At 47.3% G+C, this 25,577-nt stretch overlaps 2 protein-coding genes across 11 annotated transcripts in view; one reads left to right on the top strand and one right to left on the bottom strand.

The window, feature by feature from the left end:
• The window catches only part of LOC112656943 (syntaxin-8-like), a 38,586-nt gene extending 26,384 nt beyond the window's left edge, over nt 1-12,202 (top strand). Inside the window, 3 exon segments of the mRNA XM_049113297.1 lie at nt 1,886-1,989; nt 9,691-10,118; nt 10,121-12,202. Coding sequence (XP_048969254.1) covers nt 9,746-10,118; nt 10,121-10,455 — 708 coding nt within the window. The 5' untranslated portion in view covers nt 1,886-1,989; nt 9,691-9,745 and the 3' untranslated portion in view covers nt 10,456-12,202.
• Nucleotides 1-25,577, bottom strand: part of RAD51B (RAD51 paralog B) — an 817,007-nt gene that overhangs the window by 126,122 nt on the left and 665,308 nt on the right. For 2 of the 10 annotated variants that reach the window (XR_004818334.2, XM_035720252.2), the window contains one exon: nt 16,999-18,471. The exons of 6 other annotated variants lie outside the window; for them this stretch is intronic. Coding sequence is in view for 1 of the 4 variants with exons in the window: in XM_035720252.2 (XP_035576145.1) it covers nt 18,431-18,471 (41 nt within the window). In the remaining 3 variants the exon portion in view is untranslated. Of the gene's footprint in view, nt 1-16,998; nt 18,472-25,577 lie in introns of those variants that run through there. 2 more of the 10 variants (XR_004818333.2, XR_007412387.1) reach the window with 2 other exon arrangements.

Raw genomic sequence — 25,577 nt, 5'->3', positions numbered from 1 at the left:
GGAGGTGACAAAAGCTGGAGTGAAGGAAGCAGGCAGTGGGTAAGCATGGTAGGAGGGGAGCAGCTGTTGTACTATGGTGTATAGAAATGAGAAAAGAAAACAGGATAATAACATGAGTGGACAGCAGAGTCGAGTGATAGGAACCCAGTGCATATTTGATTTAAGAATGAAACTCAATCATCAAGATATTTAGCTCTGATCCCATTAAGTACTTCCTCTGAGAGTTAGCAAACTGATATCCTTTAATCATGCCTTATATTTATAAAGGCCTCTCTCCAAAGAACTCCAGGTGCCTAATAAACATTAATTAATTCACCCCTGCAGCCTCCTTTAGGGAAAAGTTGTGGCAGGTATCGTCATTATGTTTATGGGCATGGATATTGTGGTAGAGATGAGAACCAAGTTCACGCAGCTAGTCAGGGTAGGAGGCGTCATATCTGGCTCTTCCCCTTCTGCTTCTAAGCAGGCCATTCCTAAGTCACCCACATCTTGCCGGGACCCCCATGTTAGTGGAGGGGGGGCTTGGCTATGAGACAGACCAATTACAAGGTTCATGCTTTAGGGGGTAGCCTCAGGATAATCCCAGGGTGAGTCCTGGGGCTGCCAACGGTGGGGTCCTGGGAATGAAGCTGTTGTTTGCTCAGTTCTGGGCCATATGGGGGCCTAAGCAGCTTACTGTGTCTGCTGAGTCCTTAAGGGTCACAAATAAATGCTGAGTCTAAGCAACAACAGAATCGCCAAACTGAAGAAAGCATGCCGTTGTTTCACTTGTGTTTCACAGGTATCCTCACATGGGAAATTCTCCACTGCCTTCCAGTAAAGAAATGCCCCTGGTCTTTATGCTTTGGGCTGTGCAAGATCCAACCATTTATTCAGAAGCCAAATGATCTCTGAATGGCCAATAATAATCAGGGACAGCCCAATAAGATGATTTAGTTGCCTCTGGTGGTGAGCTTGGGCTTTACCGGGCCAAGAAAGGCAGGGAATCCCAAAGATCTCAATGGTGAAGTTGGTCTGCAAAGCCCCCCAGCCGTGGCAGATATAGGGACAATTAACCTAAAGTCATGCTGTCCTTCCAGGATTGGGCCTGCCGACACCTGTTGAACTCTGTGAGCTGGCCATGCTAAGACTAAGACTCCTAGCTAATGAGCACTGGCTCTTACAGGCTCAGCTAAGCGGTTCACATTCCTAGCCCGGTGTTTATGCCACTTGGGTGGACTTGGGAAAATCAAGGGGCCACCGGCATGTTGGCCCAAAGCCAGGGTTTAATTAAGCCCTAAATCTCCAGTGATTCCACCAGAGGCCTGATCCTCGTGAGGCCAGCTGAAGGGAGAAGCATACCAGGGAGCACTGGGTCGGCTTCTTTTGAGTCTTCCCCGCAACCCATTGTTTGTGGAGGCCTTGCTTGTTAGTGCAAATAATCCCCTCAAAGTCACAGAGCAGCGTACAGAAAACCAGGGGACCAGCCCGGCACTGGAGCAGCCTAATTATGGCACCTCTATCATGGAAAGCAAGTTGTTTCCCACACCCGTCTGCTGCATTTGGTAGAACGTGGATATCCGTGAGCAAAGAGAGGATAGATTAGCACAATACTTTCCTCTGGGTGTTTCTGTTGAAGGATTCTTAGTGTTTGATCATAAATTTCCAAAAATTAGTCTTGTTCAGGAAATGGAATGATTAGGGATGACTCTGAATTGGAAGGCCCAGAAGGTCCTATCACCCTGCAGGGCAGAGGTCTGGGACCCACGGTGAGGCCTAACCTCTGGGGGACCAGAGGACCCCTGGGAAGGAAGAGAGTGATATGAAATGCTTCTAATGGAGGGAGGGATCTAGCACTTTCAGGGGATTTTTATCTTCTCCTGCATGTCCCCGATCCTCCTTCCAGGCTTGGAGCAGAGAAATCCCAGCCTTTTATAATTAAGGGGAAGAGGACCAATGCCAGAACGGACAGTCGTGGTGCAGACCCACTTCGTGTCTGGGTGGCCAAAGGTGAGATAATATTTTCAAAGAACTGCTGGATGAAGGACATAGATTCAAGTGGACTGCAAGTGGGGCCTATCAGATGGAAGACTGTGGGACGAGAACCATAGAGTCTTATCCTTCTCTAGTTTATTTTATCTTTTTTTTTTTTTAAGAACATAAGAGGTAAGTCCTTGAGTCTTGGGGTCACATGGTCTGAGTCTGTACTCTGGAAAATGCCACTTGGAAACCTGGTCCCACCCTATTTGGGAGCCCACCAGTCCCAGGGATCCTGTACTTACACAAGGCCAATGGGTTTCCCAAAGAAGGCGAGGCCAGATTTCTGCCTCCTGGCAGCTGCCTGCCGCTGCAGCTGGGGAGGTAGCATGCTAGCCTCCTGGGTATTTCTGAACTGAGTTGTGATATAGTATGTGAGGATGGCATCTGGCACTTAGTAAGTTTTTTATCTTGGTACCACCAGCATCACCACCGCCACCACCACCACCGCCTTCTTCTAAGGCCTGGAGATGATTGAATATGGAGATTTGCCCACACCGCCATAGCTCCTGGCAGCCTCCCTGGGTCCGGAGAGTGTGGGAACAGGGCACTGGCCTGTGTCTGATGGCTAGCACTGCAGCGGATCACAAAGCAGCGGCAAAGGGAGCGGCCCGCTCAGATAGGGCGCTGGAGATGAAAGCCACCGTGTTTGCCTTTCCAAAGTGCCGCTGTGTTCCTGCACGCCTGCAGCTTCCTCTGCCCTGCTGGGTTTTTTTTTTCTTCTTCCCAGTTCCTCTCAGTGATATCTTAAGAGGCAAACTTCCAGCACTAACAGGAGGTCTTTTGTTCTTTTTTTCTCTAAGTGGACTTTAACCCAGTTACGACAGATGAGTCACTGTAAAAACAAACAAATAATAATACTCCATTTTCTTAAAGGCTCTTCCAGGCCTGCTGACAGAAAAGGGGGAACCTGACACTGCACTGGGCCTTTGGGGCTTCTCCCTGCCCCGACCTTCTGGAAGCACAGTTCGGAAGAACCTTCCAGAACATAGCAGAGCCCAGCACTGTGAAACTGTTCAGCAAGGCTCTGGGTTGTTTGGAATTGCATCTGATGTGGGGTGGCCTGGGGGCTGCGAGGAATCTGGGTGTCGGCACAGTCCTGGTTGAGATTTACAGCCTTAGATTCAAGTAAATTCTGGACTTGTCTCCCTTCACACATTAGTTTCTCCATATGTGAAACAGGGTTATTAGATACTTCATGATTCTATCAGGAGGGATTTTGCAGCGAATATTTTCTGCTATTAGAAGACCTACAAGTGCAGTCTGCATCTGTTCAATAAAAGTCCACCAGGCCTTGGGAATTGGGGCTACAGAGATGAGAGAGACCCATTTCCTGCCCTTGGGTAATTAGACATATAAGTAAATGAATACAGCGACTTCTGAAACAGGTAAGATGCAACATGTGCCAAAGTGGGGTAAGGAAGGGGATGACCATTCGATCCAGAAATGTTGGGAAAGTCTTCTTAGAGAAGATGGTATTTGAGCTAGGTCTGGAAGCGTGACTAGATATTCATCAGATGCTCTGGGAAGAGTGGGGCAGATATGGTAGGCAGAGGGAGCAAGGGGCAAGCCAAGGGCTGAAGCCCATGGCACATTAGGACCCACCCTATGCAAACTGTCTCCAATCTTTGTCCAGGCGTTTTTGCCTATATGCTTAAATGGAGCTGGACTCTCAATTTCCCTAAGAAGGAGCCATGTCTGGACGAACATGCTCAGGACTCAGGTCTGAGATGTCTTCTGGCTCCATCAAATGTTAAGGCCTGCATTGGGCCACTAGCCCACAGGTTCATTGCTAAAGAGCACAGCTATGACTTCTGATGGGTGATGGGGTGCATGTTCTATAGAAGGCTGTCACCCACTGTGTTCTGACTTTTTGAACCTCAGATACATAGTGAAGTACACTCATGTCTATGATGAAAACATCAGTCTAATTGCCTGGAAAGCTCCTACTCATTGTTCAGCCCAACTTCACGGTCTTTACTGTGAAGAGCTTCTAGAAGCTGTGAGCAGAATTAACATGCTTCTTTATGCACCCATGACTTCTTACCTTGCTTTAGTCTTTCACCATAGTCTATAATAATTTCTGAGTCTCCCTGAGTGCCCTTCTCCTAGACTGTGAACTCCTGGAGGGGATGGTAGGTAATGCATTTTATTTGGTGCATGTACCTACAAGGTGTTCAATAGATATTTGCTAAATGGACACGTGAATGAATGAATGAGGTTTGAGTTGGTGTGGTTTGCATAGCCTGACAATGATATCAACAGAAAGCTGCACCTTCATCCTCTTTGATAATAAAATGGTAGCACCTAAGGATTTCCTACAGAAAGCATCACTTTGTACATAAGTAGTTTTCTCACCCTGAAGCTACTTTCACTTGAGAATTTAGACTTCAAACAGATTGAGCCCTCCATGGGGTTCTAGAGCTGAGGGGACGCTTGTCTATTTCTCCAAGCTGACTTCCCTGCTCTAGCCAATCCTGGGAACTGAAACAATGAGGATCTCTAGTTTAATCTATTGAGTTTTTGTTCTCTGAAATATAGAAATACAATTCTCTATCTCTGTGTCAATCATCTGAAAAGCGAACATCTTCCCAGCTTGTGATCTGGCAAGGATAGAGTAGGGTTAGACTTCCTCCCAGCAGGGTCAGTCTATCTATTCCTACTTCCTTTTCCTTTTTTCTTTCTTTCTTTCTTTCTTTCTTTCTTTCTTTCTTTCTTTCTTTCTTTCTTTCTTTCTTTCTTCTTCTTTCTTTCTTTCTTTCTTTCTTTCTTCTTTCTTTCTTTTTCTTCTTCTTCTTCTTCTTCTTCTTCTTCTTCTTCTTCTCTTTCTCCTCTTTCTTTCTTCTTTCTTTCTTTCTTTCTTTCTTTCTTTCTTCTTTCTTTCTCTTTCTTTCTTTCTTTCTTTCTTTCTTTCTTTCTTTCTTTCTTTCTTTCTTTCTTTCTTTCTTCTTTCTTTCTTTCTTTCTCTCCTTTTTTGAGAAGTCTTCTCCAGGGTCAGGATGGTGGGAGCCTCATTCTACAGGGTAAGTTTTCCTTGGCTGGCCTTTCCTTGCCCACTCTTTATTCCACCATCCCCAGGCAATCAAGAGTAGAGAGCACGAAATGAAATCAGGTAGGGCTGTGGTGATCATAGCTGTTGGAGGTGGACCCCAGACTCAGTGCATAGCTCAGTCCAGCCTAGCCTCCACTCCTTTGTCTGCTTTAGGAGAACCCAGGACCCTGCTTCAGACTTCATCTTCTGGGGCTGGCTTATAGCTTTAAAAGGATGAGTAAAAAAATTCCCGGAACAGGCTTGGTCTCAGACAGGAGCTGGTTAATGACTTCTGCGAAAATGGAAACCTTGGTCTCCTGATAGTGCAATGACAGGCACCAGAGGAATTTTCCAGTACGAGAAAGGAATGAGTTTTCCAAGGACAGGCTGACTGAAAAAAGCCACCATCTGACCAAGCACCAGAATTGGGTAACGTGGCCCCCCTGGGGTGGCAGGAATGGCCAGCTGGCATAGCGGACCAGTGGACCAGGAGAACAGTGGTGCTCCGGGCTACCTTCTAGGTGTGTCACCAAGAGCTGCCACAGACAGGAATAGTGACTTCGGGACAGCTGGGACACCTGTAGTGCCATGTCCAGGGAGGAGAAGGGGCTGATCTTGACCATTCTACTTCAGAAGGTGGTGGTGATAAGGAACAGCTAAAACTAGATGGGTTTTTAGAAATCTGTGGCAGAAATGGTGTGCACCGAGGCCGGTCTCTATTCGGCAGTAGATTTTACAGTGGTTTCCTTCCGTGAAATCAATTGCTACTCCCTTTGCGCACTCTCAGGCACCCCTCTGTGCAGGGCACTGTCCCGTGACCCAGGCAAACAAAACCCAGCTGTGTCAGTCTCTTAGTTGTGTCCCCTCCAGTTCCCTTCCTTGTCCTCCCATGGTTCTCCCAGGCCCTTTCCCCTTCTCGCTATGACAGCAGATTTTCAGAACTCTAAGAGATAGGGTGCAATAGAAAGGCTCAGAAGAAGGGATGAATCACCTTCATGTTTGAAAACCCACGGAGCAGCTGTTGAGGTTTATAATTGTCCTCTGTGAGCCCCAATCCCGTGGAGAAGTTTGTTCCTGGTTAGATGAACAATTGGTTTGGGTACTATTAATTCCCAGTGTCAGGTGGGAGGGACACCATTCCAAAGCTGTCACTGTCAGTGAGTGATTCACCTTGGAGATATTGCTTAGGACATCAGCTACTCTGTGCCTCTTGCTTCATAAGTATCTGTCTATTGTGGGAAGGGCTGAGAGATTTGAATTTCCAAAATAAAATGGAGAAGAGACATGGGATAAAGAAACAGAAAACCCATTTTCTGGCCTTTAAGATGATCTGTTTTTTAAAATAAATTTTCCCCAGGTTTTGGAATAATATATGTTTACGGAAGAAAATTTTTTAAAAATAGAGACCAGGGTACTTGGGTGGCTCAGTTGGTTGGGCATCTGACTCTTGATTTCAGCTCAGGTAATGATCTTAGGGTCATGAGATTGAGCCCTGTGTTGGGCTCCTTGCTGGGTATGGAACCTACTTGAGATTCTCTCTCTGCCCTCCCCACACACCCACACTCACATGTGCATTCTCACTCTCTCTCTCAAAAAAAAAAAAAAAAAAAACCCCAAAAAATCAAGCCAAATCTAATTACCCAGAGATAGCACAATTAACATTTTTATGCATATTCTTCCAGTTAAAAAATATACACAGTACTAGTTTCTTACAAGACTGTTATGTTCTGTCCATACTGCTTTGTAATCTGCTTTTTCCTTTTAATGATATGTTGTGAATACTTTCCCACGAGATTAAGCCTTCTTCTAGCACATAATTCTAATAAGGGCCCACTATCCATTATACAGATGTTTGTGTAACTAATACCCTATGGGTGAACATTGAGGTTGCGTCTGTTTTTTGCTATTTTAAGTAACCCAATATACATGCTGGGACACTAACTCAGGCTGTTTCACTGTCCTGGTCTTAAGTCACGTAGTCCTTCCTTATAAGCCACTGGTCATTTTGTGAGCCAGAGAAACTACACTGGCTATTTCATAACCCTTGCTCAGAACATACGGACAAACTTGATTTACTCAAATAGATTAAGCCCTGCAGGTTCTCCTAATTCCACAGAAACACCCACCAAGATAAAAAGACAGTTGTATTTAACTCCTTTGTTCATAGATGTGCTATTTCAGACAAAACATGTTCCCTTGCTTGGCTCCCCTTTGACTCTGGTCATCTTGCGACAAGGAAGGTGAGCTTATTGTTGAGAGCAGAAGAAGCTTGCAATGAGTATGGTAAGTCAGCAGAGGCACCTGGAAGTGTGCATTCTAGGGTGACTCATACCTCATTCTGAATCATACTCTGCATTTAGTATTTCTGGTGTCACTCTTCTGCTTTGTTGGAGTAAATAGTCAAGAGGGGAATAGCAGAAAGGCCCAAGGATCCCAGCAAGCCAAAGGGTTAACCCAAACACTGTGCTTGACCTGGGTAGAGCAGGGTAGGGGTGTGGGGGGAGTTGGGGGGAGACTTGACCACTGAGAAAACTCCCAGTTGAGTATTTGGGGCAGAATCTAGGCCACTGGTTCCCAGGTTCGAGAAAGTCAAGCTGCCACCTGGGGTGCTACATGTCTTCTGTTTCCATTACTGACATTTGAGCTTAGCAGGAAGTCCCAGAGGAGCTGCCAGGTGAAGGGGCAGGTGCTTCATGCTTGGGAGCTTGGTCTGGGCAGGGCAATCAGCAGAATGATGCCATCACCCCATCTCATCCCAGTTCTCGCCCCACCCCACGTCTTCAAGGGTCAGTGGATGATGAGATCACCAAGGAAGACATTCTCATTCTAAGGCAAAGTCTAGACCCTCTTGTCATTATCTCTGAGGCTTGAGGCTTCCAGAAGAGGCTGGTAGAAGGAGAGGAGTTTGAGGGGAATGGCATAGGAACACACATGATGGCTGAAATGTGCAAAGTATGAGAAATCAAAAATTGGCTGGGGTGGAATAGAAGCACACATTCTCACACTCATGCACTCACTCACTCACTCACTCACTCACTCACAGTTTAATGGGGTTTCTGGGAGAGGAAACTGTGGTCTTCAATGTCTGTAAGAAGTCCTGGAATGAGCTCTCAAAAGAGAGTGGGCTTGGGGAGCTGGGCGATCCCAAGATTCCCATCAGGCAAACATGTTTGTCTTACCTCCTTTCTCAGCTGCTATGATATGTCACCAAACACCCTGCCCAGCCTGACAGTCCCATGGCCACAAACAGCACCCCAGTGAGCCATTCCTTTCCCAAGCCAAGGGGTCTTCTGGAGGTTGAAAAGCATTCTTTCTGGGCTGCTCCAGCCCTGGCTGATGAGCTCAGCCATCTCCTCTTCTAGGAAAGCAGGCTGAGCTTCTAGGAAAGATTTATTGCAACAGAACATGGCTGCTTTCCACCATCTCCCTCAGCCACCCTAGTCTTTCGTCCAGGCTGGAAGCTGATGTGGGGGAAGTTTTAGAGGGGGTGCTGGGAATAGATCAATATTCCTGCCCTGGGTGATTGAGGAACCAGGCAAAGGCAACAGCAACCCCTCTTCATGCCCACGATTGAACAATGTGATGCCATATAAATAAATGCAAGACCAGAGAGTTCTCCACCTCCAACCAGCCCAAGTTCCAGACACCTGCATCTTGGCCTCTGTTAATTAAGAAGAAACAGCCCCATGCTCATTTGCAACCTTTTATACCATGGATGTAAATTCCCTCTCTGTCCCATCAGAATTCATCTCTCCTCCTTCTTGAAGCCTACAAGGACAGGCCCTCATGGGTTCCTTTTATAGTTTTCTTCTCCCTACCAATAGGACAACTTGACCCCTACCTTATTCTTATTTTCCGGATGAGACTACTGAGTCCAGAAAGGTTCATTAATTTTCCCAAGGTCACACAGATGACAAGTGGCAGAGTGAAGATTTGAACCTGGCAGCTTGGCTTTGGAGTCCTGCCCTTAAGGCCATATTGCAGATGGAAACAAAAAAGCTGTTTTTTGTTTCTGTCCCTCTGTCCCTGTCCCTCTGTCCCTCTGCTATCCCAGATCTGACCTTGGGCCTCAGTCTGACAAGATTCTCTCTTGCTCCTGTGCTCAGACTCTTGCTGTAGAGACTTCTTGGTATGTTCATCTCTCTAGCATACCTTAGGATACCCTATCCTTACCATCCCTCACTTCAAGTTCTGGAATCCCACCCTAAGCTCATGCTGTTGGTCATTGTCATGGACCTTGCTGACAGATCCCAGGCAATAAGATTGATGTCTTTCTCAACTATGGGTCCCATACCCAGGCTTCTAGCACAGTGCTTAACACACAAGGAGTGTTCCATTTACATTTGCTGAAGGAAATCAATGTCTAAAGCTCTGTGCCTCAGTTTCCTCATCTGTTCAATGAAAGCATCATAGAGTTTTGTGAGAACGAATTAAATGAATCTATGTAAAGCTCTTAGAAGAGTGTCTGGCACATGGCAAGTGCACTGTAAGTGTTGGCAGTTTCTGTTGTGTGTACAAGTGGAAGACCACTCTCAGGAAGACTAGTCTCAGAAGCTGGGATTTGAATGCTATCTCTGCCACTTCTCAAATTTACGATCTTTGGTATTTGACCTAAACTTTTCTTCCTTTTTTTTTTTTTTAAGATTTTATTTATGAGGAAGTGTCTGACAGTGGCGGCAGCAGGCGGAGACTTGCACGATGGCCCCGGACCCCTGGTTCTCCACATACGACTCTACCTGCCAAATTGCACAAGAGATTGCCGAGAAAATCCAACAGCAAAATCAGTATGAAAGAAATGGTGAAAATACAATCAGGCTTACCGTGACAATCAGAACTTTGTTGCAGAATCTGAAGGAAAAGATCGCCTTTTTGAAGGACTTATTGCTAAATGCTGTGTCAACACATCAGATCACACAGCTTGAAGGAGACCAAAGACAGAACCTCCTGGATGAACTCATAACTCGAGAGAGACTGCTTGTGGCATCTTTTAAGAACGAGGGTGCAGAACCGGATCTCATCAGGTCCAGCTTGATGACTGCAGGGGCTAAGCCAGGAGTCCCCAACCCTTGGCTCTTGAGGAGCCAGAGGAGGCCAGAGGTTTGGGTTTTGATGAAATCCAACAACAGCAGCAGAAGATTATCCAAGAACGGGATGCAGGCCTGGATGCCCTGTCCTCTATCATAAGTCGCCAGAAACAGATGGGGAAGGAAATTGGGAACGAACTGGATGAACAAAACAAGATAATTGATGACTTTGCCAACCTGGTGGAGAACACAGAGAGAAAGCTCCGCACCGAGACCAGGCGTGTGAACATGGTGGACAGAAAGTCAATGTCTTGCGGGATGATCATGGTGATTTTATTGCTGCTCGTGGCTATTGTGGTCATGGCATTCTGGCCCACCAACTAGTGACAGCAAGGGAACCGCCAGCTGTGACACCTGCCGGTGATGGAGAAAAGCCCAGCACCCCAGTGGTACATGAAACTGCTCTCAATAAATCCCTCCCCAAAGCAAAAAAGAAAAAAAGGTTTTATTTATTTATTCGTGAAAGATGCACAGAGAGAGGCAGAGACATAGGTAGAAGGAGAAGCAGGCTCCCTGCAGGGAGCCCGATGTGGGACTTGATCTCTGGACCCTGGGATCATGCCCTGAGCCAAAGGCAGATGCTCAACCACTGAGCCACCCAAGCATCCCTGACGTAAACTTTTCAATACTTGTTTTTCCATTAAAAAAAATTGCATAACAATACTTGTACCTCACAGGGTTTTTTGCAAATTAAACGAGATAATATATGCTAAGTGCCTGGCATAGAGAAAGATGTCACTAAACGATAGCCAAAAAATGATTAATTATACTATTGTGATTATTTTACAAACGAGATGCATATGGTTAAAGCATTTTGGGTCACTTAGTCGTCTTCTTTTTTTAAGATTCATCTATTGATGGACATTTGGGCTGCTTCCATAGTTTGGCTATTATAAATAATGTTGCAATAAACATAAGGGTGAATGTATCTTTTCAAATTAGTGTTTTCATATTCTTTGGGTAAATACCCAGTATTAGAATTACAAGATCATATGATAATTCTACTTTTAATTTTTTGAGGATCCTCCATACTGTTTTCCACATGGCTGCACCAGTTTGTTTTCCCACCAATAGTGGATAAGGGTTCCTATTTCTCTACGTCCTTGCCAACACTTGTTGTTTCTTGTGTTTTTTATTTTAGTCATTCTGACAGATGTGAGGTGATATCACATTGTACTTTTGATTTGCATTTCCCTGATGATGAACAATGTTGAGCATCTTTTCATGTGTCTGTTGGCCATCTGTATGTCTTCTTTGGAAAAATGTCTGTTCATGTCTTCTGCCCATTTTTCATTGAGTGATTTGTTTTTTGGTGTTGAGTTGTATAAGTTCTTTGTATATTTTAGACATTAACTCTTTACCACATATGTCATTTGCAAATATTTTCTCCCATTCAGTAAGTTGCCATTTAATTTTGTTGATTATTTCTTGCACTGTACAGCAGCTTTTTATTTTGATGTAATCCCAATAGTTTATTTTTGCTTTTTTCTCCCTGCCTAGGAGATGTATCTAGAAAGAAGTTGCTAGAGTCAATGTCAGAGAAGTTACTGCTTGTGCTCTCTTCTAGGAGTTTTTTTGGTTTCAGTTCTCATATTTAGGTCTTTAATGCATTTTGAAATATATTTTGAATGTATTTCTGTGTATGGTTTAAGAAAGTGGTCCAGTTTCATTCTTTTGCATGTATCTATCCAGTCTTCCCAACACTATTTGTTGAAGAGACTGACTTTTCCCCATTGCATATTCTTGCCTCTTTTGTGGAAGATTAATTGGCCATATAATCATGGGCTTATTTCTGGGCTCTTTATTCTGTTCCATTGGTCTGTGTTTCTGTTTTTGTGCCAGTACCATACTGTTTTTGATCACTCCAGCTTTGTAGTATATCTTAAAATCTGGGGATGTGGGTGCCTGGGTGGCTCAATGGTTGAGGGTCTCCCTTTGGCTCAGGTCATGATCCTGGGGTCCCGGGAGTCCCTCATCGGGCTCCTCACAGGGAACCTACTTCTCCCTCTGCATATGTCTCTGTCTCTCTGTGTCTCTTATGAATAAATAAATAAAATCTTTTTAAAAAATCTAGGGTTGTGATACCTCCAGGTTTTTTCTTCTTTTTTAGATTGCCTTGGCTATTTGGGGTCTTTTGTCATTCCATGCAAATTTTATGATTGTTCTAGTTCTGTGAAAAATGTTGTTGGTATTTTGATAGGGATTGCATTAAATCTGTGTATTGCTTTGGGTGGTATAGATATTTCAACAATATTTGTTCTTTTGATCCTTATCCATGAGCACAGAGTACTTTTTCATTTGTTTTTATTGTCTTCAATTTCTTTCATCAGTGGCTTATAATTTTCAGAGAACAAGTCTTTCACCTCCTTGGTTAAGTAGATCCCTCCCTTTGATATTCAAGAAACACCTCTTCACTTCTCTCTTCCTTTCCTTGAACATGCACTACACACACACACACACACACACACACACACTCACACACACACAGGAAGACATGGTGCTGCTAGGGGCAAACACCCAGGGAAGGAGACTGTCAGAGCAATGGGGCTCATGGGTTGATTTGATCTTTTAGATTTGAGAGAGAGTGAGCATGAGCGGGGGGGAGGGACAGACAGACAAGCTGTCTGTCTGAGCTGGGAGCCAGCCCTGGGGATCCATCCCAGGATCCTGAGATCATGACCCAAGCCAAAGTCAGATACCTTACTGACTGAGTCACCTAGGCACCCCTATGTGGATTTGATTTTAATTATCTGAGGGAACTCTGGTTATAGTATCATCATGGAGTTATTTATAGGGAAGTGTCCATGTTGGAGGGATATTCTGGAGCAATTATGATGGAAAAGCCACTTTACTGGTGAATGTGAGATAAGTAAAGCAAACAGAAAGGGGCATCCACAAGATTCAGCTGGAAGAGTGTGGCTGCTGTTCAGTACACACAGCTTCCTCGGGAGACCTTGGTATGGAGGACTGCCATTGCCCCCCTCCTATTTCCAGGTCTTTTTCAGTCTTCCACTCCCCACTTCCCTCACACATGTCACCCTGCTATTAGAGCCCAAGCTCAGTCCACTGTGGCAGCTTCCCCTAACCCACTGCAGGGAAGGTGCCATGACTCAGTTTCTAAACACAAATAGGAACCAGGGTTTTAGCTTGTTTTAATGGGAAGGAGGGAGAAGGGTCACAGGTGAGATGTATACGGGGACACTGCCATGATGGGGAGAGGAGGGGACAAGGGCTGCCTGGCCCTTCTCAAGTGGGGGCAGTCATCTAGAAAGGACAGGATGGGGTTTAGCTCAGCCACCCCCCTACTGCCCCTCCAGAAAGGCCCTTCTGTGATGAGGATGTTGGAGATAGGACATTCTGAAGACTTCACCTTCCCCCATGGTCAGTATCAGAATGGCTCACTGTAGTCTGCAGTAGTTGGTAGGTAGCTCAGCTATGGCCTTACCCTGAGAGGTGAGTGCTTCATTAAACTCTTAGGTAGAAATGTTACAGGGACATGGAAAAATTAAGATTGGATGGCTCCTCAAAGGCAGTGGGCGAATGTCAAGTAAGGCTGTAGGTAGTACTGACATTTAGGACTCCAGGTAGGTCTGTCTATTCCTGCAGTAGGACACCCCGCACCCCCGAGGTGAAATCCAGGTCTATTTTTCAGTCTTGGGATGCAGTAAGAAGACCCGAGTTCCAGGTGCCTTTAACATAGAGAAGCCCTCAGAAGAAGACCTGAAGTCTCCAGGGTTTCTTTGCTGTGGGAACCAGACTCTGAGACAGGTGACCCCAAACCCTGCAGGGCAGGTGAACATGAATACCCTGCTATGCAGGCAAGCTGGGTGGGATTATAGGCAATGTGAGGAGCAGCCAGACTGGTTTCAAGCTTGTGACCTACCCGTGGAAGACAGATTTCATTTTGTAACAACTGTCAACTGCCCCACCTGAGCCTTTGTAGAACGGCTGGCCGAGGGAGTTTGAAGAGATACCTAGCCATTTGAGCCTCAACTGTCACTCCATCACCCAGCCCAAACCTTCCCTGACACACAGAACCTAACTAACACACAGCAAAGCTCTTCACATAGCAGGCCAGGGACTGAGGCCAGTGTGAGCTCTCAGAATCAGCATCTGGGAGGACACACCAATCGGCTGTCCTGGGGTGACCTGTGTGGGGACAGGCAGCGGATGAATGTGAGGTGAGAGTGCAGGCAGGGAAGGAGACTCTGAAATGGGACTAAGTTTTAAGTGAAATAAATGCCAGTGCCATTAACAAATACACACCGTGAGCACAGATCTGAATGCATCTGGAGTGTGTATGTATGTGTGTGATTTGAAGAGCTAAGGAAAAAGGGGGAAAAATGAAAAAGAAAAAAATAATAAAAATCCTTTCTATCCCTGTAACCATTAGAAAGAAAATGAAGTCCAAATTGCGTTCAGGGCTGCTGGGACAGAGGAAGAGAAGCAAGAATGGAAAAAACAGGCCATAAAGATGCCAGGGCTGCTTAAGCAGAAACATCTGTTGAAGTCATAAGACTCGGGCCTGGTCAGGCTTCTAACAAACCCAGGAAGAGGAGAGTCTGTGCTGGCTCAGGACGATCCTCGTCCGCCCCATGCAGGGCCCCTGGGACCTGCATACGTGCCGAGGAGATACCTTCTCCAGGGTTCTGCCTGGACCTGGCTTCCAGCAGGAGAGGAAGGGGGGAGGGGAGGCGTCCCCAGGTCAGGAGCAGTTTTGAGCATGTATTTATTTAAAGCTTTAAATTCACTGGGGTAGCCTGGTGGGCCACATGTGTCAACTCCTGCAGCTGAAAGAAAAAATGAAAGTGGGGGAGGAGAGGGTCAGTTGCTGAGCTGCACAGGATGGGGGGGGGCAGGGGGGGCTGTGCTTGCTATTTGCAAATGGGAGACCACTTTCTTGTTTGTGGTTTTCTGCTTAGGCCAACCGCCTAAGGCTCACCTCTTCTAACAACTACAAGAACGACAGCTAGCGTAGTGCCCAGACAGCGTTCTCTGTGCCATACTCCTCATAAGTATCACCTCATTTAGTCCTCCAGCTACCCGTCGTCCCTGGGTCCCCGGAATGGGTAGAGGCTCACATGGCATCTTCAGAATTGCCATCCTAGGAGGAAACTGAGGCTGAGCCAGGTTAGACGAGCTGGCAGGTAACCAGCCAGGACGTTTCAAGGAACACCCAGGAGCATTCCTGGTCTCTGCCCCCCTAAAATAATTAAAAGCAGCATCAGCTGAGCACCGTTGGGAAAGCAGCTCTGCAAACTGAGCCCAGCCTCCGTGGAGACCTCACGGCTTCAGCGGGCCCCTGTGGCTGTGTGTCCCAGGGCTCTGTTACCTCAGCACAAGGGAAGAAGAGGGAGCTATGGCTGAAGAACAGGCAACACACAACAAAGGGAGGGGGGTCAGTGCTCCTCCCCAACAAGGACCAAACGCTATCGTCTCTCAAGAAAATGTAGAGATGGTAAAAGAAGTGAAATCCAGACTCTGTATGCTACTAGCTTGTGGGAAACAAAGTACCATTTATGAGGCTCCATTCCCTTTTTTTTTAATTTATTTTTTTTATTGGAGTTCAATTTGCCAACATAAAGCGTAACACCCAGTGCTCATTCGCCAAGTCCCCCCCTCAGTGCCCGTCACCCAGTCACCCCAACCCCCCACCCACCTCCCCTTCCACCACCCCTAGTTCATTTCCCAGAGTTAGGAGTCTCTCATGTTCTGTCACCCTCACTGATTTTCTCTCCTTTCCCTTTATTCCCTTTCACTAATTTTTATATTCCCCAAATGAATGATGAGGCTCCATTCCCAAAGATGCTGTGTGCGTCTCCTCTTCCTAGAAGTCCTTCCTCTCGACCTGGCTCTGCCTGTCTGTTCCTTCAGCTCCTTCCCCCACCTTCATCCTGCCACAAGGACAACTCACCACCTTCCTTTCACATGGGGGGCCAGGAGAGAACAAGAGATGAAAGGGACAACTATTGGTCAGGGGTCTATGGGTCCTTTCAGAAAATACAAGTGAAACAGCAAGAGGGCCTGCTGAAGCCTCAGCTCTGTGGGAGTAGATGATGTTAATGTTCCCTGAGCGATCAGCTCTGTGCTGCTAACATTTACTAGGTTGGAGCCTACTGGTGCTGGGCCCCCGCCTCCTGTCAACCCTTTATGACAGATAACATCACCTCTGCTTTACAGATGAGGGAACCAAGGCTCAGCGAGTGTGTTTCTGTGCCTAATGTCACACTGTTACTGAGTGACAGAACTGATATTAAAATCCGTGAGGTCAGAGATGGAAGCGCCCGTACATTCTCTCCTGAGATCAGGTGCGTTGCAAACTCCAACGTGCCTCCAAATACCGGGTTGTCTTGTTAAAACGTATTCCCCGATTAAGGGTAAGGGCTGAGATTGCCCTGAGATTGCATACCCATGGTGATGGCCATGCGCAGGCCCCAGGACGACTTTGAGAAGCAAGGACCTGCACCCCGCAGGCTTTCTCAACCCACGCTGTCTGTGCCATCCGGGCTGGCATTTCTCTGCCTCTTCAGTGTAGATTTGCCACCAGAACAGACCGAAAAACCACCCGTGCCACCCAGTCAGCTAAAGCGATGCACCGAATTACTGCTAATCACTCCACTCCTCCCCATTACCAGGCTGAGTTGGAAAACCCCACCCCAGCTTTAGGTAAGAGAGGCTGGCAGTGCTGCTTCAGTGAGGCACAGAACCGGATGTCAGAGGACGGCTGCTCCCCCAACACCCCACCCCAGGCTGGGATAGGACTTTGATACGATTCTGTATCTCGGGGGGAATCTATGTGATGAAATCTCCTCCGGTTGGCCTCTCCAACGAGCTGACAGGAATTTCCTGTTCAAACCAGCAGAGGAACTCGGGTTTGCTCCTCCAGGGCCAATCTTGGTGGGAAAAGGCACAAAAAAAGCAAGAGGCAGAAGCTGCCTTTGTGTGAGTCCAGATGACTTGGGGTCCTGGTTCTGCTCCACTGGTAGCTGGGGGAGGGGGTCTTCTGTGGCTTTCTAGTTGCAGCCCTCAGGGCTGGCTCCAGGGGTCTGAGGACAGATCTTTCAGTAAGGCTGCGGTGACCTGCATTCCACAGAAAGGAGGGGTGGGAGAGGCTCTGGCTCAGGTTTGCTCAGGAGCACAGACAGGCTAGAAGGACAACCCAGAAAACCCAGCCCCTGCAGCCCCCTCACATGCTCCTTCCCGTCTTTCAGCAGACATCACTGAGGGCCTCTGGCGCAGGTGCTGTGCTGACGCTGCACACGGCGGAGGCCGGGATTCCTTGGCTGTGGCCCACGGAGCTTACAGCCAGAGGGAGCCGAGTTTTAAACAGGTCTCTGGAGTTCCATGGAGTCAGTGCTGAGAGGGGGAGTGTCTGCGGTGCGGGGGCCCAGGTGGGGGTTACAGGCTCTGGGTGCTGTTCCCTACCTGGTCACACAATCAAACAATCCAGCTTTCCTTTCTCCAAGAGAAAACCATCATCTCTTCTGGTTTACTTGCTCATTCTCACAGCCTGGCAAACATGGGTCTCCTGTCTCCTCTGGCCAGCTTCCATCTCCCCCAACACCACCCTTTTAGGATCCTCTGGACACCTTGGTGAGAAACCAAAGACCCATATGGGCTTGTACACGAGTGGGCATCTGGAACTTAGCAGCATGTTGACTGGTGAGGTCCTTTCTTGGGCACTCTGCAAAGGTTTGCCTTGGTCAAGAATAAAGGGGTGTGTGGAGGGTGAAAGGTCGGGTCAGCCAGGGAAACAGAGGAGTGGCTGGAAGTGGATGTTGCTACAGTCTGGTTACCAGGGGCTTGTTACCACCCGAACTCCAACAGTCCTGGACAAATGGCAGCCTTTGGAAGGGGACTATTGTGCTTCTCTCCCTCCTCACCAGCCTTAGAGAGTTGGGATCAGTTTTTCTCCCCCTGAATTATCTCCTCTTCCCCGGGCAAGTGATGGGGTTGAGGGGTGGGGGTTTGGAGGAGTACTGATGGCAGCAGATTCACCATTAAAGGAAAAGCCCTACATGCTGTGGATGTCTTGCAGGGCGTGATGGGGTCTACAGCAGATGAGCAGTTGCCTTGGTGACACTAATGAAAAGCAGGCCTGGGAGAGGTCCAAGAACCCCCATGGGCTGAGTTATCTACCCCTTCCACTGCTCCCCTCGCCTCCCCACCACCAGCCTCAGATCAAACTCCCCAAATATTTATAAAATCTCAACCAGAAACAGAGAAAGTCAGCCGCCCAGCCAGGCGTCTGCCCACGTCCTTCCGGAGCTGCTCGGGTGACAGTCTCCAACGTGGCTCATTATTCTAGTTTTCTTCCTTGCAGTGAGCTGGGCAACCAGACTAGGAGAGAGAAAAGAAAAAAATGTTTGCTCTGTCCTATCTTGGCTGATTTTGAATCAGGGAACTTACTTGGAGTTTAGGGGCCTTATTTTGGGCAGGTCACCCTGTCCCTACCCCTAATGTCCCTGGGCCACTCCCTGCTCTTCTGTCCCCAATCTGTTTTTTGCTTGCTCCCACCCTCTGTGAAAGTGGGGCTCCAACCTAGACCCTCCACTTCATTTCTTCTTGGCTGTGTACTCAGCTCTTTCCTACTCTGACCCCCCAGCTTTCCCTTGGGAAAGTCAGAAGGGGCACTTGTTATGATGCAAATCTGGGCTTCCAAAATGAAAATGCATGGGATTATGGGGATTGGTAGCAGGAGGAGCTGGCTGCCAGCTGCCTAACTGTGGTGGAGCAGGGATTGGGCTTGTTCTCTCTGGAGAAAAGGGGAGACAACAGGGAATTGGGGCTGGCCTGAAGAAACTCTGGGTGACCTCTGATAATTATATTTTTCAGCGTGTTTTTTAAAACAGATAGCAAAGAACTTGAAAAGCATAAGTTGTATAGAAGTGAGCAGCAGCTCTGGACTCTGGGCCAGCCAACAGGGAGGTGCCATTTCCCATTTGATGAGTATATCATGTGATTGTCTCTCATGACTGCCCTATCCTCCGGGTGACACAGACTTCCATATGGAGAGGAGCAGGGATTTGTGGGCAAGCCTCAGACTGGGTCAAGGGGGTTGAATGTAATTCCAGCAGGTTTAGCCTGGCTATGTTATAAAACCTTTATCTTGGTTTTACCTTTTAAAAAAATGAAGGTTGAACTAGGTGGTCTTTAAAACCTCTTCCAGTTCCATGATCTTTATATAAGAAGCAAAGAATAATAATGCCATATGGCATGAAGTACTACCATGAATATAATTCATTTGATCAAGTGTGGGTCCAGGTGATAATACAGGTGAGAAAGCAGGAGAAGCATTAACAGAAGGTATTGGGAACCTTTCATGAGTTTGGAGCCTCAAGTGTATCTTGAAAGATAAAAGGGATTTGGACAGAAATAAGGAGAAAGTTGAGCTGGGGGTAGGTCAGCAGATGTTGGGAGCAGGGGAGGAGCCTGGAGAAGGAGGCAAGCTAGGTGGAGTCGAGGTAGGTGTTGGGAAACACTGGAAGGTAAGGGTCAATAGAGAGGGTTGGTCCAGGCCATGGGGGAGGAGTATGAGTGTAGGAGAGACAGAGGCTCTCCTGCTTCTCTGGAGATCAGTGCACCTGCTTTGAGTGACTCCCACCAACACACAGCAGTGAAGGTGGGAGGAAACCAGGTTGGTAATTGGAGGCCAGGACCCTAGGACACTGGCTCCTATGGCCTCAGGAAGGCTTTGGGGTCTGACTCCCCAGAGAGAGTCCTCTTGTCACCTTTCTGCCAAGGAGGCCAGCCAGGTGGCACAGGCTGGTAGGGATTAGAGTCAGAGAGTGTGAGAGGAAGAAAATAAGCTCCCCACTGTTTCAGGAGTGTGAGACCATGATACCTGAATGACCCCAAGGCACGAGGTATAGGGCAGAGGCCCAATCTGGAGCATAGAGGTACTGGGCATCCTGAGGACTCTTCTAGGAAACCTCTGGTGTTTCTCCTTCTAGTTTTCACTGGCTTCCTGCACTCCCACTAGGCACTGGCCTCAGCCTAGTGATGAGAGTGACCAACACATCAGGAGTCTGGCTCTGGCTCTCCTCCTCCTAGTCACGGCCCAGGAGTCAAGGGCCCAAGAGCCCATGAGTCACAGCCCTAGTCACGGCCCAGGAGCCATGGGCCCAGTATTCACAGGTGTTCACAGGTTAGAAGGCCATTTCCCCAAGAGCCATGCATGCCCTGCTGCTGGATCTTGCTTCAGGTATTGGGATCCTGGAATCCCTCCCCAGTTCCCTGAGCTTAACTCCAATGCCAGGGCGGGACTTGAATCTAAGTCTTTTCTGCCAACAGGAGTGGACTGCCACTGGTGAGCGTACCTGTGGACCTCAGGGGGACAAAAAAGGGATGACTTTTGGGAGTGAAATGTGAGTATGTATGTGGAGCTGGGATATGTGGGCTGGGTATCACACATGTGTGCTCAAGGTGCTTCCTAGTGCCAATGGAGCTTGGGTGTGGAGCCAACCCTGGGTTGACTGCCCTCAGGCCACTATGTTCCAGTGTGAAACTCCAAGAAGTCCACCAATTCTAAATTCAAATTTCACCTTAAAGATGCCATGAAGTATACTTGTCAACTTGAGAGAAGGCAACATATTGTATTTAATAGCTTGTTAGTTTAATTTGCAACTTTCAAATATTTAGACCTATAGAAGCTGGGTTGCATTTATTCTTACCTAGACCCCCAAACTGAGAGGGCATCTACATTTCCTAACCCATTTTATAGCCTGTCCTCTGACTTACATGACACTAATGGTCACCTGGTCTCTGAAGAGCTCATGCCCTCCTGGCAAGCCTACAGGTGCCCTAGGCAAACCTGATGGGCAAAATCAATGGATCTAAGACCTTGGTGAATCCCCCCCACCCCCCAAAGCCAGTTCCAGAAACATAGCAGCACAGAATCCAGGCCTGCAGAGATCTCTACACTCCCCCAAGTGTGTTTCTCTGGCCTTGATCACCCCATGAGGCTGGGGACCCTGTGTGGGAAGGCAGGGCCCAACTCATAGGAAAGCAGAGTGGGTCCCTGTGTGATTTTGAGGGAACCTGCAACATCTCCTTGGCTTACCAGAATACCTGCTCCCCATCCACATCCTCCACCAATGAGGCCTGAAATTTCTTTACAGATGACCCCAGGGATGGGTCACTCTAGGTCTCAACTGCATGCTTCTGCTCAGACTGTTAGACTTAGAAAGTCTTCCCCACCCTGTCTTAAAGGCAGACTGCTTGACAGAGAAGGGCCTTGTCAGAAGTGACCCATCCCTTCTCCTTCAAAATCACATTGTCATTGCAGTTACTATTAGAGAAGTAATTAATGCACCTGGGAAAGATCACACATCCTATAGACAGGTAGAAATGAAAAGCAGAAAAAAAAAAAAAAAAGAAAAAAAAAGAAAAGCAGAAGCTTCTGAGCCCTAGCTGCCCTTTTCCAGAGATGACCATGGAGACATAGTTGCTTGTGTCCCTTGTAGAAATAGTCTGAGCATATCCAAGGCTAGACCTCTTGGCCCTCCTATCTGTTTGTTACCTGAGGTCTCCAAGGGAAATGATACAGAGATGAGAACAGAGCCATGCCTAGAAGGAACCTTGGGAAAATGGGCCTGGTTGGAAGGGACTGAGAGAGGCAAATGGCCATGAGAAGGAAGCAGAGATGTCAAAGAAGGGAGAAGAAACGTGGAAGAGCATGGCATCATGGAAACCTTGAGATAAGGCATGGCCTCACAGACACTCTGTGAGAGAAAACTGTGGAAGGTGTGCATCAGGGACAGTAGAGGGCTCAAGAGGATGAGAACTAAGAACAGAGGCACTAGGGTGATTAAGGGAGCTGTCGAGTGGAGCTGCAGGGGCAGAAGACCAACCACATGTAAAACAGTGTCTTCTCTATGCTGGTCACTGTTCTAGGTGCTTCCTGCATGTAAATCCATTCCATCTTGACAAGAGTCCCCGTTTGCAGATGAGGAAATTGAGGGGCAGAGTGCTAAGTATTCAAAGGCCACACAGCTAGAACAAGGGAGGGATGGAGTTTGAAGCATACCAGTGCAGTGTAGATCACCACACTCTTAGCCAGACCATACCTAGTCTGTGTGTAGGAGGTAAGGATGTGTCGCCAAGTGGTGGGACCCCCCAGATGTGGTTTGCACCAAGCCCAGAACAGCCCATAAGGTGTCCATGTCCACCATTTTCCAGAAAAGTGAGGGGAAGGAAGAAGATGGGTTAAATCAAAAGGGGAAATGGAATGAGAGGATCCTGGATACCATGCCCGTTTTGTTCTGTGATAGTGGGAGCCAGCAGAGGTGTCAGGAGGGGTAGCTCAAGTGACTGCTCTGCAGGAAATCAGTGCCTCCTGAAAGGGCACCTTTCCAAAGTCCCCTTCAAAGCTCCATGCTTGCCCTGCTGGGCTCTTTGCCTCTCCCCAGTCTCTAGTACCTGTTGCCACCCCACTCCCAGTTCTCTTCCACCTCCTCTTTCTGGGCAGATGGTCTGGAAAAGGCCCTTCGCAGATCCCTGCGCCCTTGACTGTGGGGGCATGTGCCACGTTTGGCAGCCATGAGCATTTATTCCCTTGCATTTTCTTTCTTGGGTGCTCTGACAGTAGGGTCGGCCAGCCCGATCAAAAAGGCTGCCTATGGGGAACAGGAGATGGGGTCAGAAGTTGCGCCCCACATGGCAAGCCCAGTTCTATCTAGGCTGATTTGGGACTGACTGGTGTGTTTAAAAATCGTGCAAATAGGATCACCAGATAAAATGCAGAAAACCCAATGCAATTAGGATTTCAGACAAATGAGGAATAAATTGTCAGCATAAGTGTCTCCCAAATATTTTACATACTCATACTAATATATATCATACTCATACTATATACTCATACTCATAAATATATATATATATTTATATATATATATATATTCACTGTTTATCTGAAATTCAAACTTAAATGGTGTTCCCTATTTTTATTTGCAAAGTCTGGCAATGCTACCCTCAAACACAAAGCTGCAGCCTGGCTCCCAGGACTCGTCAAAGAGAAGGCCAGGCGGTGCTATGCCTTTGATCTAGTGGACCTGCTTAAGTCCTTGTACTCCAGGAATAAAAGAAATCTCTGAGCTGCCCCGGTTCATTGTCTGAGAAGCTCAAGTGCCAAGTTAAGAGGTCCCTCCCCCTGCCCCCTCTGGTGGGAGCCTACATCTCTGTGGGTGGTAAGCAGAGAGGGGGAATGGGGGAGCTTGGCAATTTGGAAGCAGCTGGACAAAGGTCTTGAAACAGTAGACCAGGGGCTGGTTCCTCACATGGGAGGCTCCGAAGTGACTTGTTTTCAGACCCTTGAATTCTCAAGGTTGAGTAAGACCATGCGTGCAAAGGGAAATTGGTGGTGGTCTCACTGAATCCCTCACTACTTTCAAAAGCTAGGTAGGGCAAAACACAGGCCTATTAGATGTCCCTCAAGTGCACTCTCCTCTCTTGCTTTCTCTTGGCACCCCTGGATTTATCATGTGTTGGAAGGCACATGGGTTGGGGCATCATGTGTAAATCCAGACCGCCTCCCCTGAACACCATTCTGAATTTTGGTCCTCGTGATCCTGTGACCTACTTTTTCCAACTTGCTCTTGGAAGGAGTCACTTCAAGGCCTTTTCTCTATGAATTAATATATCTTTTTGAGGAAAGAGATTATCAAAAGACACTTCAGGACCTGGGACTCAGATATGAAGCTTTGTTTATTTTTAAACTAATTGTGTAGCAGGTCTTGCATGAAGCAATCTGGTAATTTCTGAAAATCTCTATGAAGGTTGCCATGTCACACTATCTGTGGAGGGAAATTACTTTATTGGTTTTTGTTTCCTTTGCTTTTACCACGATTAACAATGAGTTCTAACAGCTATGGCCACATTCTGTTGTGTGGGCAGCAATGGGTTTGACGCCAAATACACATCACAGAATCAGGAAGGTCAGTGTGTTTTTCAGGAGTTTGCCTGATGGACGTGAGCCAGCTTGAAGCCCTACAAAGCAGCAGGCACAGCCAACATTCCCTCTGAGTTGCAATAATCCAGGCAAGAGGTGACGGCAACTTTGACCAATGAAGTAGCAGTCGAGGTGGTAGGAGGTTGTTGGATTCTGGATTTATTTTGAAGAAGTTGCCAACAGGATTTGCTAATGGGTTAGATGTAGGGTGTGAAATCCCCAGAGAAGCAAGGATGACTTCAAGACTTTTTGGCTTGTACAGCTGGAAGGATAGAATTACCCTTTACAGATATGGGGAGGTTGAGAGGGGTGCATGTTGGGGAAGGAGAGTCAGGAGTTTCACTCTGGATATGTTCATCTGAACGTGCCCAGTAGACATCCCTGTGGAGGTGTCAAGTGGACACTTAACTCTGCAGTTCTGGAATTTAGGAGAGAGGTCCAGGCCAGAGGTTCAATCTGGAAGCTGCCAGCAGATGGATGTCATATAAAGCTGTGAGACAGCATGAAATCATGGAGAATGAATGAAGATAGAAAGAAGAGGTCTGAAGGTGGAGCCCTGAGGTCCTTTTCTACTGTTCACCAGCAATACCGAGGAACCATGCTCAATGTTCAGGGGCCACTCAGGTCGCCCACATAAGGGCTGGTTCTTTTTGCATGCAGGTTTTCTAATTCAAGAATAGGCTTGGGAGTGAGTGATGGCTGTAAGGTAGATTGCATACCTGTTCTATTGGACCTGGAAGAGGTATTCAGGGAGACAGGCAGACCTTGGTGCCCCTACAACCAGATTTCCACATCGTGAAGCAGGCCAGGAGGCTGAAGGCGTGTACAGTGGGAGCTCCTCTGAGAGCATGGAAAGCCAGGCTACATAGATAGGAGATCTTGGTTGGAGACGGTCGTGTGCTGAGGCTCTGTGAACCAAAGGCATGGGCCAATTCTCATGAAGTGGGTTCCAAGAGGCCGGCTGTGCTTAGGCAGGTAGGTGCTATAAGGAAGGGTCTAGGTAGATGAAATGGGAGAAGACAGTGCCTCAGAGTGAGTGCCGCGGTCAGGCTGATGTGCACTCAACTCGGGCAAGCTACTAAGCCATGCTATCAACAAGGAGGTGAGCATGGTGCCTGCAAACAACCTATGATCCATAAACGGTAGCTGTTAGTATTTTAACAATCACTCGTGGTTTTAGGACACTCTGTCTGTATCTAGGCTTATTCAGATGAAGATTGGAGGATACACTGCAGAAAAAGCATACTGCCCCTCTGAGACATGAGTTTGGTTTTTAGAAATAGCTATACTGAAGCTTTGCCTTCCACACAAGGAGGACATTTTTTTAAGGGTTTTTTTTTTTAAGGTTTTATTTATTCATTCATGAGAGACACACAGAGAGAGGCAGAGACATAGGCAGAGGTAGAAGCAGGTAGAAGCCTGTGGAGAGCCCGACATGGGACTCAATCCTGGGACTCCAGGATCATGACCTGAGCCAAAGGTAGACGCTCAACCACTG

This window comes from Canis lupus, chromosome 8 (genome assembly GCF_003254725.2).
Source record: "Canis lupus dingo isolate Sandy chromosome 8, ASM325472v2, whole genome shotgun sequence".
Taxonomy (NCBI): Eukaryota; Metazoa; Chordata; class Mammalia; order Carnivora; family Canidae; genus Canis; species Canis lupus.
Note: the sequence above shows the minus strand (reverse complement) of the source record. Positions and strands in the feature narration are given on the sequence as shown.